Genomic DNA, 13171 nt, shown 5'->3' on the forward strand with positions numbered 1-13171 from the left:
TGAGAGCCGATCTTGTCTAGAACTGGGGCACAAGCTTAATGAATGAATTAATCACTTCCTCGGGGGTGTTATTTGGAGGGCAGCAGCATGCAAGATGGATGGCTCCGAAAGGGCACAATCCACCATGCAAGAGTCACAGATACGCTTTTTATACGATTGTCCTGATTTGGTTCGCTTTGGTGCCTGGTTTTCTATTACAAGATATATTTTTAAAAATCTACTCTCAGGGGTGGCTGTTTTCCCAAATCAAAGAATACAGCAACACTCAGCCCTGTTGGTCTCCAAAACAGTGCCATGGGGCATTCCAAGGCTACAAAAAAAATAAAAGGCTACAAATAATATATTTTTCAAGTTGTAGAATTTGAGACTGAAGCGCCATCTACTGTCACTTCTGCTCATTGCAGGAAAATGTCCGAGCCCCGTTCCACCCTCCTCACCCAGTATAGATATATAGTTAAAGCAGAGTTGAGGATTACAATTTACATTTTGCATCAGTCATATCCTGTTTAAATAGGTAAACCGTTCTCTCTTTTTTCTTTATGAGTGCAAGCTAGTGTGTACTGAATGTATTGCAAAGGTACATGGATTGTTTGTTCATTTTACCAAGTAATCTCAAGACCCAATATTTTTTCAAACTTTCTTGGGAGGTGGGATTACAGTTCTCATTTGAAAACGTTCAAGTGAAGGTTACACCGCATCTGAAATAACCACAAAGTAAAACAACAGGATGCTAATCTGCTGTCAGACTGGCACCATCTCTTCAAGCTTTCTGGAAGAAATTGAAATTATTTGTACTCCACAAAGCTTTTGAATTATGCTTTTAGCTGGTGTCAGTTGAGACTCTACAACATCCCTGCTTTTGTGCTAAGTGTTCCATTATAACGAGCATTTTAAGATTGGTGGTATATTTTATGATGCTAATTATTTTGGTTTCTTGTATCTTTTTTGGAGATCTCTTCTTGGATCCTCCGACATGTTGTCTGCTCGAGGCCATTAATAAAACACAGCAAAAAAAGCAATAATGGTAGAATAGTATGTTTTTGTGTGATGTTTTACTGGTGCACATATATATTGATGAATATGGATCAAACACTGTATGGAAAAGTATATCGATCCAACCTGATCTATGGCCACATCAAGGCTCTTCTTTTATTTTATTTTACCACAGTACATGGCTTACTCCTAGGATCATTGAGGGGCATACAGTTCAAGGGAAAGGAACTGAAAACCCTGGTTTCACCTGTGAAATAAGATCAGGTAATTCAGAATTCCAAAATCTGAATTATCCCTACAACAGCCCTATAAGGTCATGAACTTAGACCTTCTGTGGTTGTCCGGTTTGCTCAGACAGCCAGTGTGGCATAGCAGATAGAGTGTCAGGCTATGATCTGGGAGATCCTAGTTTGAATCCCTACTCTGACATGGAAGCAGACTGGGAGACCTTGGGCCAGTAATACACTTTCAGTCTAAACTCCTTCGCAGGGTTGTTGTGAGGAGAGCAATGTAAGCCATTTGGGGCCCCATTGAGGAAAAACACAGAGTATAAAAGAAATCAATGAATAAGGTACATCAGCGTGGTTGCAGACAAAGTCCTGGTTGGTGGCTTGAAGTGAGAGCTGAAAGACAGTGCTGCCTGTCTCCTTGACAGCTTTACCCTGAAATCTGACCACAGCCTCATTTCGTGGCTAACTATTTTGTATAACAGCTTCACAGCTGCTCTGGAAGCATGGGCAGGGCTTGAAAATGCAGGCTGGTCGAGGAAGGGAGAGGGTCGGTGTGTGCGCCATTCCCACGGGGTGTGTGAGTGTGTGCTTTCCCCCCACCCCCAAGTCCTATCACATGAACAGCTGTTTTCTCAGCTCCTGCTTAACTTAGTTTGTCAGCACAGGCAGGCAGGGACCAAGATGGCAACGTTCACTTTGCAGCCTAGAAATAGACCAAGTGTGTCAACACCTCTCATTTTGCAAATCTCAGGAAGGAGATCGGCACACCAGCAACTACCGCTCCAGGTCAGGCTTGCAGAGCACCTGGTGTATCAGTCAGTTTCAAAACAGAGGGGCAACAGGCACAAATGATCTTGTCACCCAAGAACTCTGCCCCCTGCTCCCTGTCCCACGAATGCAATGAACCAAGCTGTAAATACATCAGTGCAATCAAGAAAGGCACTTTGTGCATGCTCACAGACACTCTCCTGTTTGTGATTGGGGGCTCAAATGAAAATGAATCCCTGCCCTCACTCAGCAGTAAGTCTGCAACTAGCAGTGATCTAGACTCATGGGAGGGTGGCTCAGTGGAAGAGCCTCTGCTTTGCATGTAGAAGGTCCCAGGTTCCATCCCCAGTGTCTCCAGTTAAAGGATCTCAGTTACCAAGTGATGAGAATAGGTCTTTCTCTACCCAGATGATCTGCAGATGGAACTCTTCTCACTAGCGTTACCAACTTTTCTCCCTTTTTGAAAGTTGCCAAACTTTAAAACAAGCAAAACGTCAGCAGGTGACTAATTCCTTTCAGTGTAGCTCCATGTCAGAAAAGGGTCAAATGCTGAATTGTCACCACTTGGCAGACATTAAAGGCGCAGGGGCCCTGCCAAAATAAAGGAATTGACAACTTTCCAGTCCTAATATTTCAGTCTGAGAAAACTTCATTGCCAAAAGCATAGCGTTTTTCTCAACTCACCCACAAAAGAGAGTTTCCACCAAATTGTACCTTAAGAGCCGAACCACACAATACGAATTACACGCGGATGACACAAAAACTTACTTACACGTGTTCCAATGTGGGGGGCAGCTTTAGCAATCTGTCTGGTTTGAAAGAGGTGGTGGAACTCAGTGGTGAAACTCAGGACCACACGATGACGTCACTTTGGGTCCGCTGGAACAAGCGGGGAGGTTTTTTAAGTTTATATTGCCCTCGGCGAAAATGGTCACGTGGCCGGTGGCCCTGCCCCCTGATCTCCAGACGGAAGGGAGTTTAGATTGCCCTCCATGCCACAGAGGGCAATCAAAACTCCCCTCTGTCTGGAGATCAGGGGGTGGGGCCACCAACCATGTGACCACTTTCAAGAGGTGCTGGAACTCCTTTCCGCCACGTTCCAGCTGAAAAAAAGCCGTGCATAATTCCAAGGATTAGCTCAAGCCTGAAAAGCTGCCAATGCCTTTATTTTGGCTGGGCTCTTGTGTCTTTGATGTCTGCCTACGTAGTGGTAATATAGCCAAAACACTGGCTGTTGTCTTGAGATACAATGTGGCAGCCATTGTGAGAAGGCAGAAAACAAGTCTCCCCTCTCTGTCTAAAAAAGTGCATAGCCAATATTGTGTATATGCTCAGATGAATTCTTGCCTTGGTTATTAGCTTTTGTATGTTATATGCTTCAGAGCTTATCTTGCAAGAGGGATGCCTTCTCCAAAATTAGCTCTGGCAATTAATTTGGGATGGATTAGGTTGACAGCTGCTTATTTAACCAGAGAAGATTAGAAAGTGTGAGAATTAGGCTCAGGGCTTTTTTTTTCCAGCGGGAACGCAGTGGAACGGAGTTCTGGCACCTCTTGAAAATGGTCACATGGCTGGTGGCCCCACCTCGTGACCTCCAGAGCGGCGTGAAGGGCAATCTAAACTCCCTTCTGTCTGGCGATCAGGGGGCGGGGCCACCGGCCATGTGACCATTTTTGCCGAGGGCAATTTAAACTTTAAAAAACTCCTCCCTTGTTCCAGCTGACCCAAAGTGACGTCATTGTGCGGTCCTGAGTTCCACCACTGAGTTCCACCACCTCTTTTCCCAGAAAAAAAGCCCTGGGCTTAACAGTGCAATCTTTCCAAGCCCATTGACTTCCATGGACTTAGAAAGGTACAACTCTCTTTAGGATTGATGCAGTTCTAAAGACAGTTTCCTGAGTAAGCCCTACTGAGTAAAATAGGACTTACTGCTTAGGATTTCTCCCCTAATGGATATATTTTGTTCTCACTCAAAGTCTGGTGGAAGTGAAGAAGAAGGTTGCTTGGCTACAGGCTCCAAGTTTCCTTGTGGCTCATTCTGTGTGTATACAGAAATGCTTTTTAGTATTTATCATCATCATCATCATCATTATTATTATTGGTAGAGACATTGCCTGATTAAGCAAATCTTGCTGGAGTTGTTGATTAATTGCTCATCTAATTCATTACATTTTCATATATCTGCACAGAAATAACAGCATTGTTTTGAAGGTGGGGAACTATGAGGGTTTTTTTTAGGTAGTGCAAGCCTATGTAAAAGCAAGCATGTATCTTAGCTGAACCATTTCCTCTTGCAAGGAATTAAGGTAAATAATGTGATTTGGAATTAATCAAGGGTATCATTTGGTCAATCAAATTACAGAAGGCAGCTCCCCTTACGACCACCCTCTTACCTACTGTTTTTAGAAGGCTATGGGGAGGGTGCCCTGACCTGGATAGCCCAGATGAACCTGATCTTGTCAGAGCTCAGAAGCTAAGCAGGGTTGGCCTTGGTTAATAATTGGATGGGAGACCTCCAACAAAGTTGTAGAGGGAGGCAATGGCAAACCACCTCTCTTGGTCTCTTGCCTTGAAGACCCTGCCAGGGGTCACCATAAGTCAGCTGTAACTTGAGGGTACTCTCCACCACCACATGGGGAGGCCACTGATTTGGCCATAATTCATTGAGATCCCCTCCCCCATCAATTCAAGCACAGTTTGGAAGAGAATGGCAGACAGCATAAAAGGATGTGTGACCGTTCCTTGCTCTCTCACCTGACCCATCTCCCATGCGTGCCCCCCATCCACCCATCTGCTGGGGAGAAGATCGTGTGAGATGGGAGTGCAGGCAAGAAATAACAAGGAAGAGGGTGCAGCCTGCCTCCCCATCACTGTTTCCCATCTCCAAATTGCCCTCTTGCCTTCTTTAGGCATTCTGCAGACCTGGATCTGCTGCTGACTGTCTTTCTTGGCCCTCCAAAGGCCCTAATCCAGCTCTTGTACTGTGACATAACTGCAGGTGAAAGTCAGCCATCCCTCACCCCTAAATGCAGCGAGAGGAACATAACCGATGTACAAGATGGGGCCAGGCTGTGTAATTCCCCTCCACACACTTGTACCGGGGGAGCCAAGGAGTATGGAGCCAGACTGCAAAGTCAGGATGCTGTAAATAACATCAGAGGGGACAATGATGTTGGAAGCCACTTGGAGTCCCCATTCGGGAGAAATGTAGGGTATAAAACATCTAAAAGTAAAATCAGAGCACGCTGTCACCTGTCTAGTTACTGCATATGTGGACAAAGGATGTGGACAAAATCGAGAGGGTGCAGAGGAGAGCAGTGAGGATGATCAGGGGTCTGGAGACTGAGCCCTACGAGGAAAGGCTGAGGGCCTTGGGAATGTTTAGTTTGGAGAAGAGGAGGTTGAGGGGGGACATGATTGCTCTCTTTAAATATCTGAAAGGCTGTCATTTGGAGGAGGGCAGGGAGCTGTTCCAGTTGGTAGCAGAGGGTAGGACCCGAAGCAACGGGCTTAAATTACATGCACAAAGGTACCGGCTGGATATTAGGAAGAACTTTTTCATGGTCAGAGTAGTTCAAAAGTGGAATCAGCTGCCTAGGGAGGTGGTGAGCTCCCCTTCACTGGCAGTTTCCAAGAAGAGGCTGGATGAATACTTGGCGGGGATGCTTTAGGCTGATCCTGCACTGGGCAGGGGGTTGGACTAGATGGTCTGTATGACCCCTTCCGACTCTAGGATTCTATGATATGCAAAAGGGCTGCTTCAAAAGTTGGCAGCCCAGGCCAGTAACAGGCTGATCCTCTGTGCATTTACTCATGAGTAAATCCCACCAAATTCAATCGGTTGACGCATACATCTGATTACCCCCTGCTCTCTCTTCCCCTTTGATCTCACTCCTGTTGCATCTTGTTGATTCAGCTAGGCAGCTGACTGGAAGAAATGAACATTTAAAGAAAATTCAGATCCAACACCTGCTTGAAGATAAAAAACAGCTGATTTCTGCTTTTTTTAAAGGGCTTGTTTGAATCTGACTCCTGTCCTCAGCCCCCCACCCTGCGATGCCCTTCCCAATCAGCTCCTTTAAAAGCCTGTGGCATCTCAGTTATCTGAGGTCATGAATCAAAGCTATCAGCCCAGCTAAGTGGGAAACAGTAGAACAGAAGCTACGAGTTGAGGCCGGGTGGGTGGAAGCGTAAAGCTGCCAACTTCATTGCACGGGCCCCACTCTTATTCCTTTAGCAATGCTGAAAAGTAGCCCTGGAAAAGATTGGCCTATCCCTTAGTTTCCATGCCAGGAAAATATTGACCTGCTATGTTTCTCCTTCAAAGGTGCAGGAGTTGAGCCAGTAATAAAGCTGGCAGCCTTGGCTGTGGTATGCATGTGTGGTTTCCTACATAGGGGATGCACAGGGTGTCTCTGTGCTCTAGGAGGTCCTTGCAATGTATTAACCCTGAATTCACACACCTGTGTTGGATCTCATTCTCACTAAGGTGTTAAATAGGCAGGCTATACAGACAATAAACGAATCCCTTGCAATCAGAGAACTAGCTGTCAAGGAGAATGTTTCTAGTGTAGTGCTCTTCCTGACAGCTACTTTTCTGCATGCAGATCATGATGTTCTTTAAATGAAGGAACATCTTCCCCCCAGAACTGGTATCACACAGACACAAATTCCCCAGCTCTGTTAGAATGGTGCCAGAATGACAAGAATTTTGCACGGTGATATCCAGGGCTTTTTTTTTCTGGGAAAAGAGGTGGTGGAACTCAGTGGGCTGCCCTCGGAGAAAGTGGTCACATGGCCGGTGGCCCCGCCCCCTGATCTCCAGACAGAGGGGAGTTGAGATTGCCCTCGTGGACAGCAATTTCAACTCCCCTCTGTCTGGAGATCAGGGGGCGGGGCCACCGGCCATGTGACCATTTTCAAGAGGTTCCAGAACTCCGTTCCCCCGCGTTCCCCCTGAAAAAAAGCCCTGGTGGTATCCAAAGATTCCTTGAATAGCTTTGATTTCCATCATCCCAGGGAAAAAAAACACAAAGAAAGGAAGAGGGAAGCCAGCGGTGTTAAGATCTGAGTAATTTCTCTCTCTGCCAAGAGCTAGTGCATGCCAGGAATGGGAAAGAATAACAATTAATAATTAATTTATATGGCACTTTCAATTTCAGGGCACTTTATCATCTTCTATCTGGTCATTGCTCACAAATTCTGCTGATCAACAAATGGCCACTGCACCCATTTTCAAGACGGCAAACTGAGTCTGAGAGGTACAGGTTACTAGGAGGAGAGGACAAGCTCACATATTTTTGGCCCCATAATTATCCTAGAGGCCTAGATTGGACTGCACTGAAAATTTCCCTGTGTCAGTTTTCCAGAATAAAAATAGTGTTTTAGGGAGATGCAAGATGTCCCCCCCCCAAAAAAACCCTCCAGTGTCATCTGGTTGTTCTCAGCTGCATGCCACTGTTATTCTCTGCTGTTATTTTTGCAACACTCTTCCTGGTTAGGGCTTCCTTATCCTTCTTAATAACAACAACAACAACATTTGATTTATATACTGCCCTTCAGGACAATTTAACGCCCACTCAGAGCAGTTTACAAAGTATGCTATTATTATCCCCACAACAAACACCCTGTGAGGTGGGTGAGTCTGAGAGAGCTCTAAGAGAGCTGCGACTGACCCAAGATCACCCAGCTGGCTTCAAGCAGAGGAGTGGGGAATCAAACCTGATCCCTGCCCCTCTTAACCACTACACCAAACTGGCTCTCTTAGAACAATGCCTGCCCATCAGAGACAGGCATCTGTTGAAAGAGAACCAACCAAACTAACAGCAAAAAGAAGGGCTTCTTGGCCTACTTCTCTTTCATTCTGGGAGCAGGGAACATGATATATGCCACCAATTCTCAAAACAAGCATCCGTGGGCCTTAGTTGATTGCTGTGGAAAGAAGGAACATTTCCAAATTAAGCTACTGTGTTGGATGGAAGACCTCCAAGGAAGCCTGCAGGTGCCACCTTGAATTCTTTACTGTTGGGTCTCTTGGTGCCTGGATGGAACCCTACAGATGTCAACTTGAATTGTTTTCTAAATCTAGGTATGGATCTCATTGATATCAGGGTGGAAGACCGCCAGAAATGCTATGATTGCCACACTAAGCTGCATGGAAGGAGAGAGGAAATTAAATGTTGCAACTCAGTCAGGAGGTTCTGCAGAGCCAGCCGCGAGAGAAACTGCATGGTTGGAAACTTGCAGCAATTGGAGCAATTGGGGGGGGGGGTTGCAAAGAGCAAGAGTGCTGAGAAACAATGGCAACGCCACTGCAGGCAGGAGCTGGGGGGAGGCAGAAGGTTTTAGGGCAGTTAGTGAAAAGGTGTTTCCTCCTTGCAGCATGGGAGGAGGGCCTCCTTGTCCCCCCCCCCTTCCTCTGGCAGCCTAGAAACAAAAGGCCTGTTCCTCAACAGCTTGTGAAGGCATATGTCTGCGATCATGCTTTTCTGTCACTGCGGACTGGCATGCTGGGTCAGGCACGCATCCCAGGAGCTGAGGCGGGAGGCAGGGAAGCACGGGCTAAGACAGACAGGCATGACAGCTGCCTCTCTGCACTGCGGAGCAGAAGAGAGAGGGTGGAATCCACGTCCCTAACGGGGCATCCCCAGAAGGCACCATTGGCCATATGATTTTGCAGAAAAACGGCCAGGAGAAACAGGTTGAAATTAAAGCAAAAGAATTTTCGGCTAAACAGTAGGAAGAACTTCCTGACAGAGTGGTCCCTCAGTGGGCTTCCTCGGGAGATGGTGGGCTCTCCTTTTCAGGAGGTTTTAAAGCAGAGGCTAGATGGCCATCTGACAGCTGATTCTGTGAACCTAGGCAGATCATGAGAGGGAGGGCAGGAAGGGTTACATCAGTGCTTAGTTCTTGTGTCCCCTTCTTACATGCCCAGGGTAATGCCAATCACCACTTTGGGGGTCAGGAAGCAATTTTCCCCAAGCCAGTTTGGCTAGGGATCCTGGAGGTGTTTTGCCATCTTCTGGGCATGGAGCAGGGGTCACTGGATATGTGCGGGGGGGCGGGGGGATAGTTGTGAATTTCCTGCATTGTGCAGGGGGTTGGACTAGATGACCCAAAAGGTCCCTTCCAACGTTATGATTCTATGAAACTAAGCTCGACTCTCACCCAGCAGCCCCGAGTCCCAGTAGGGATGTCAGCTTTTTTCACTGGCCCTACTCCTGTGGCTTTCACAGCAGTCAGATGGGCAGAAACCAAGTAGCTGAAATTCTGACTCCCAAGCCGCTCCGGATCCAGTTACTGGTAGCAGTGTGACCCTGACCTATGGAGGCACACTGTCTAATTGCCAGAGTTTTGCCTGCGTTCCTGACTGTGAAGGTGGCTCCAGAATTGGGGGTTCATTCATCACATGTCATTAACTGGGCCTCTGGTGAAAAGTCAGCCAATCTGTCTTGAGCAACTAACTTCTTCTCTAGCTCTACTCAGGGCTGTACCAAGCCATTCAGCGATTCATTTCCAGAAGAATAGCATTTGGAAGGGATGTTGCTGGTGCAAGTTCGGGGCAGAAAATGGCACCGGATGGGCAGTGATTGACGTCTGGGGCTGCCTTGGTTTGCAGCAGGACGGAGGCACGGAATTTGGGTTGGGTTGACAACTGACCAGTGGCTGGCCCGTTCAGCAGCTCAGCGAGCAAGAATCTGCCACCAAAGCTTCTTATGGCACAGAAAGCATTTTCATCTGCTACCGTTTACAGACCAACGGGCCAGGAAGAGTGCTGGAGCAGGAGTTGGTAGAAAAGTTGGCAACCACCCCTTACATTGTCCTCCTCCCCTGTATTTTATCCTCACAACAACCCTTTGAGGTAGGCTAGGCCGAGAGAGTGTGACTGGATGCCTTCTCTATGTTTTGTGGTCCCTGTGGCTTCAGCACATGGGAAATGCCTTGCGGGGTCAGACCAAGGCCCAGCATCCTTTTGTGCCAGAGTCACAGAAACCAAATCAGTGCCTTCTACCCTCCGCAGAGAAGGACCCTCACCCCCTCCCTTTCCCTGGATCTTTCTAAAGCTTAGATGTGCCCCATTGAATCAAGATTGGGGCATCTGGTAATTGCAGGGCTGAGAATGGTCTGCATGGCTTCAAACAGCCGGCAGAGGGTTCCATTTTGCGGTGCTCTCCCGTGTTTAAAAAGCTCCCCACAAGTAGAAAGCCAGCACAGCAAGAAGAGAAAAGGCAGAATCTTTCTCCTGCCGCGACAGTTTTCTATTTGCAGTGATTGTTTAAATGGATATTCAGACCTGGCATCTGCCACCTGTGCTCTGAAGCAGGGCATGCTGTCCCACTACCTTGTTCTTCTGCATGTATGAACCGGTTTTGTTATGCCCCAAGAGGCAGAAAAAAAGTCAAAACAGCAGCCCCTAAGTTCAGAAATGACCTGTAATGAGTTGATTCTTAGTTTGTGCACCAAAGCTGGGCTCCAGAAATAGATGCTGTCTTTGGGAAGATGCACACGGAACTTCTGGGATTTGTCAAATAAACTAGACTTTGGGAGATACGTTTCCGCGTGTCATAGTATACAGGATGCAGAATAAAGGGAGGACAGGCATTTGCTGGGGCCCAAAGATCAGGAAAAAACCCGAGAGGGTTGCAAAGAGCATCCAAACAAGTCAGAAGAATCCTCAGGGTGGACACGCTTGCCTGTGAGAGATGACCTTGCTAAAGAGATCACCAGATCCTGAAACTAGCATGGGTGTTAAGCAAGGCTCCATGTCTTCCCCTGTGTGTGGCAAGGGGGCAGCTGGAGGAACTAGATACTGTGCTGGCTTTCCCCCCTGCAGCTTTAGAAAAGGAATGTCTCCGGATTGCAGCTCCCTGTCTCCATGGTGGTTAAACAAGACCTGCAGCCCCATGGAAAGAGCTTAATGTACAGCAGGGTTTCTCCACTACTGTTTGCAGGTTCGGGGCTTAGACTTGATAAGATCACGCCTGGGCATAAGCAGAGGGCTTTCACAACCAGCCACCACACAACTCAGACAGGAGTTAAGATTGCTACATTGGCTGAACCACCCCCCCACCCCGTGCCTCTCTGCTTAAGAGCCGAAGGCAGCCCTGGCTAGAGGACATGATATCGTCTCAATAATTCTGTTCCTGTGGTTGGCAGAAAAGAATGACAGGGGGCCACATAGGCCAGGATCCCTGACAGTAAGGGGAGCCCTTTGACCCACCTGTTCGGTTGTAAAGGCTGCAGCTCTTCTTTCTGAAAGCAGGCGAAGCAGAAGGAGTCCATCTCTTTGATGGAGCAGGGAAGGGGTTGACCCTTTCTTGACCGCTCCCAGCTGGTGTTAGCATCTTCTCCTGACAAGTCCGAAGCCTCAGACAGCTGTCCCAGCCCAACTGCCGGGTCAAGCATCCATCTTGCACCTTGGCCTCTCCGATTACCCGCTGTTCCTTCCAGCATGCAAAGCTACCCGGCCAGGAGTTGACCTGCTAACCTTCAGCACGGAACAGATTAACGTTTGCAGCCCAGGCAAGAAAAAAAAATATCACTGCATTGTCAGTTGTGCTGGAATGGGCTCCCTTATTGTTTGTGATCGGAGGAGAACCCGTGTACTGACATTTCCCACCAGTCCTAATTCTCCTCACCTTTGCAACATGCAGAGCTCTGAGCCCCACCTGTCAGCACCTCTCAAAGAGTCGCTGTGCCTACAGTGCTTGACAAAACCTCAGTCTTCCTGCCACACTCCAGAAAAATCAGTGTCTTTGTCCCCCAATCTGGTGGCAAGTCACTCCTAGGACTTTCTCCTCAAATCTGGTGGGGTCTTTTTCTCTGGGCACACACCCTCTGTGAGGCCTCACCTTGGGACCAAACAAGGAAAGCAGAGAAGCTGTCGAACTTCAAGACTGGAGCTTGGGTGAGGTAAGAATTGCCTTCAAGATAGGCATGGCTTCCTCTGCTCTTCACAGGGGTGACCGTGTGCCAGTGTTTACCACACGCTGTGGCTGGTGGGGCTCAGCTTCATTCCATGTGCTTCAAAGATCCTGCAGTTCTTTCGGGGCAGGGGGGGGCAAGGAAGACAGGGCAGGTTGTGGTCCAGTCTAAAGGCAGATTCTCAGATGCCCCGTCAGAGCCTAGGGGAAGTTTTCTCAACCACCTTCTGGGATGGGGGGCACTGACCTTCTGTGTAGACCAAGCCGGTTGCCACGCTCCCACCCTGCGGGACAGGAGGACGTGTGGTGGCAGTGAATGCATGCACGTGAAAGAAAGAATGAAAAAGAGTTCCTTCTCAGCAGCTCAGGGGGGCAGCCACGGAGTCCTCCAGGGCAGCCCACTCTGACCGGAGACACGCAATCTCCTTCTCCCCACCGTGGCTAACTTCTGGATCCGCTCAAGAGACCCAGATCTGCAGGGCTTGTCTCTTTGACAGAGCAGCCGGTTCTCTCTGACAGATAAACCAGTGTGGGTATTAATAGCTCAAGATTCACACGGAGAGGCTGGAGGGTTAACTCTTCCACTCCCAGCACCAGCCCAGTTCGTCCACAGATTTCCAAGAGGAACAGGTGACTGCAGGTCATGTGCATGCACACACACAACCGGAGGGGCCAAGGACTGTCTGACATCCCCATGTTTCTTTCCTTCCCGTGGGCATGCAGAAAGTCAAAGGTGACGCTCTACCTGGCTTGGAGATACAGAACATCAAGCTTTGCGTGCTGTGTCTCCATGCATGAGGCTGCTCTTCGAGGCAGAGAAATAGGGCCACCAAGCCCAGGCAACAGTTGCCAACTTTTGCACCAGACCCCGTGGCTGTGCCTTAAACAGTGCTTGGAGATGGAACAGCTAGCAAGTTACCTGCTTTGCCTCGACATATCCAACCACAGCTAAAGGCCCAAGAGCAACCTGGGCTGTTGTTTTCCTTGGTCAGCTGGCAACCCGAGAGCCAGCAGGGTGCAGCATTTACAATGTCAAGCCAAAATGCAGGAGACCCAGGTTCGAATCCCTGCTCCACCATGGAGACTCACTGGGTGACCTTGGGCCAGTCACACACTCAGCCTAACCTCCCTCACAGGATCGTTGTGAGGATAAAAGGAGAACAATGTAAGCTGCTTTGGGAGAAAAGTGAAGTATAAATGAAGTAAATAAATACATGAAGTAAATAAACCTGGTGACTTACCAGGGTGTGGGGAGGG

General features: G+C 48.2%; 1 protein-coding gene across 1 annotated transcript in view; it reads right to left on the reverse strand.

The window, feature by feature from the left end:
• Positions 1–11273, reverse strand: part of SBK1 (SH3 domain binding kinase 1) — a 60458-nt gene extending 49185 nt beyond the window's left edge. Inside the window, exon 1 of the mRNA XM_054995419.1 lies at positions 11212–11273. Within this exon, the coding sequence (XP_054851394.1) occupies positions 11212–11273 (62 nt within the window). The remainder of the gene's footprint in view (positions 1–11211) is intronic.
• Positions 11274–13171: the final 1898 nt, after the last annotated feature.

The sequence above is a fragment of the Eublepharis macularius genome, chromosome 12 (assembly GCF_028583425.1).
Source record: "Eublepharis macularius isolate TG4126 chromosome 12, MPM_Emac_v1.0, whole genome shotgun sequence".
NCBI classification, from domain to species: Eukaryota; Metazoa; Chordata; class Lepidosauria; order Squamata; family Eublepharidae; genus Eublepharis; species Eublepharis macularius.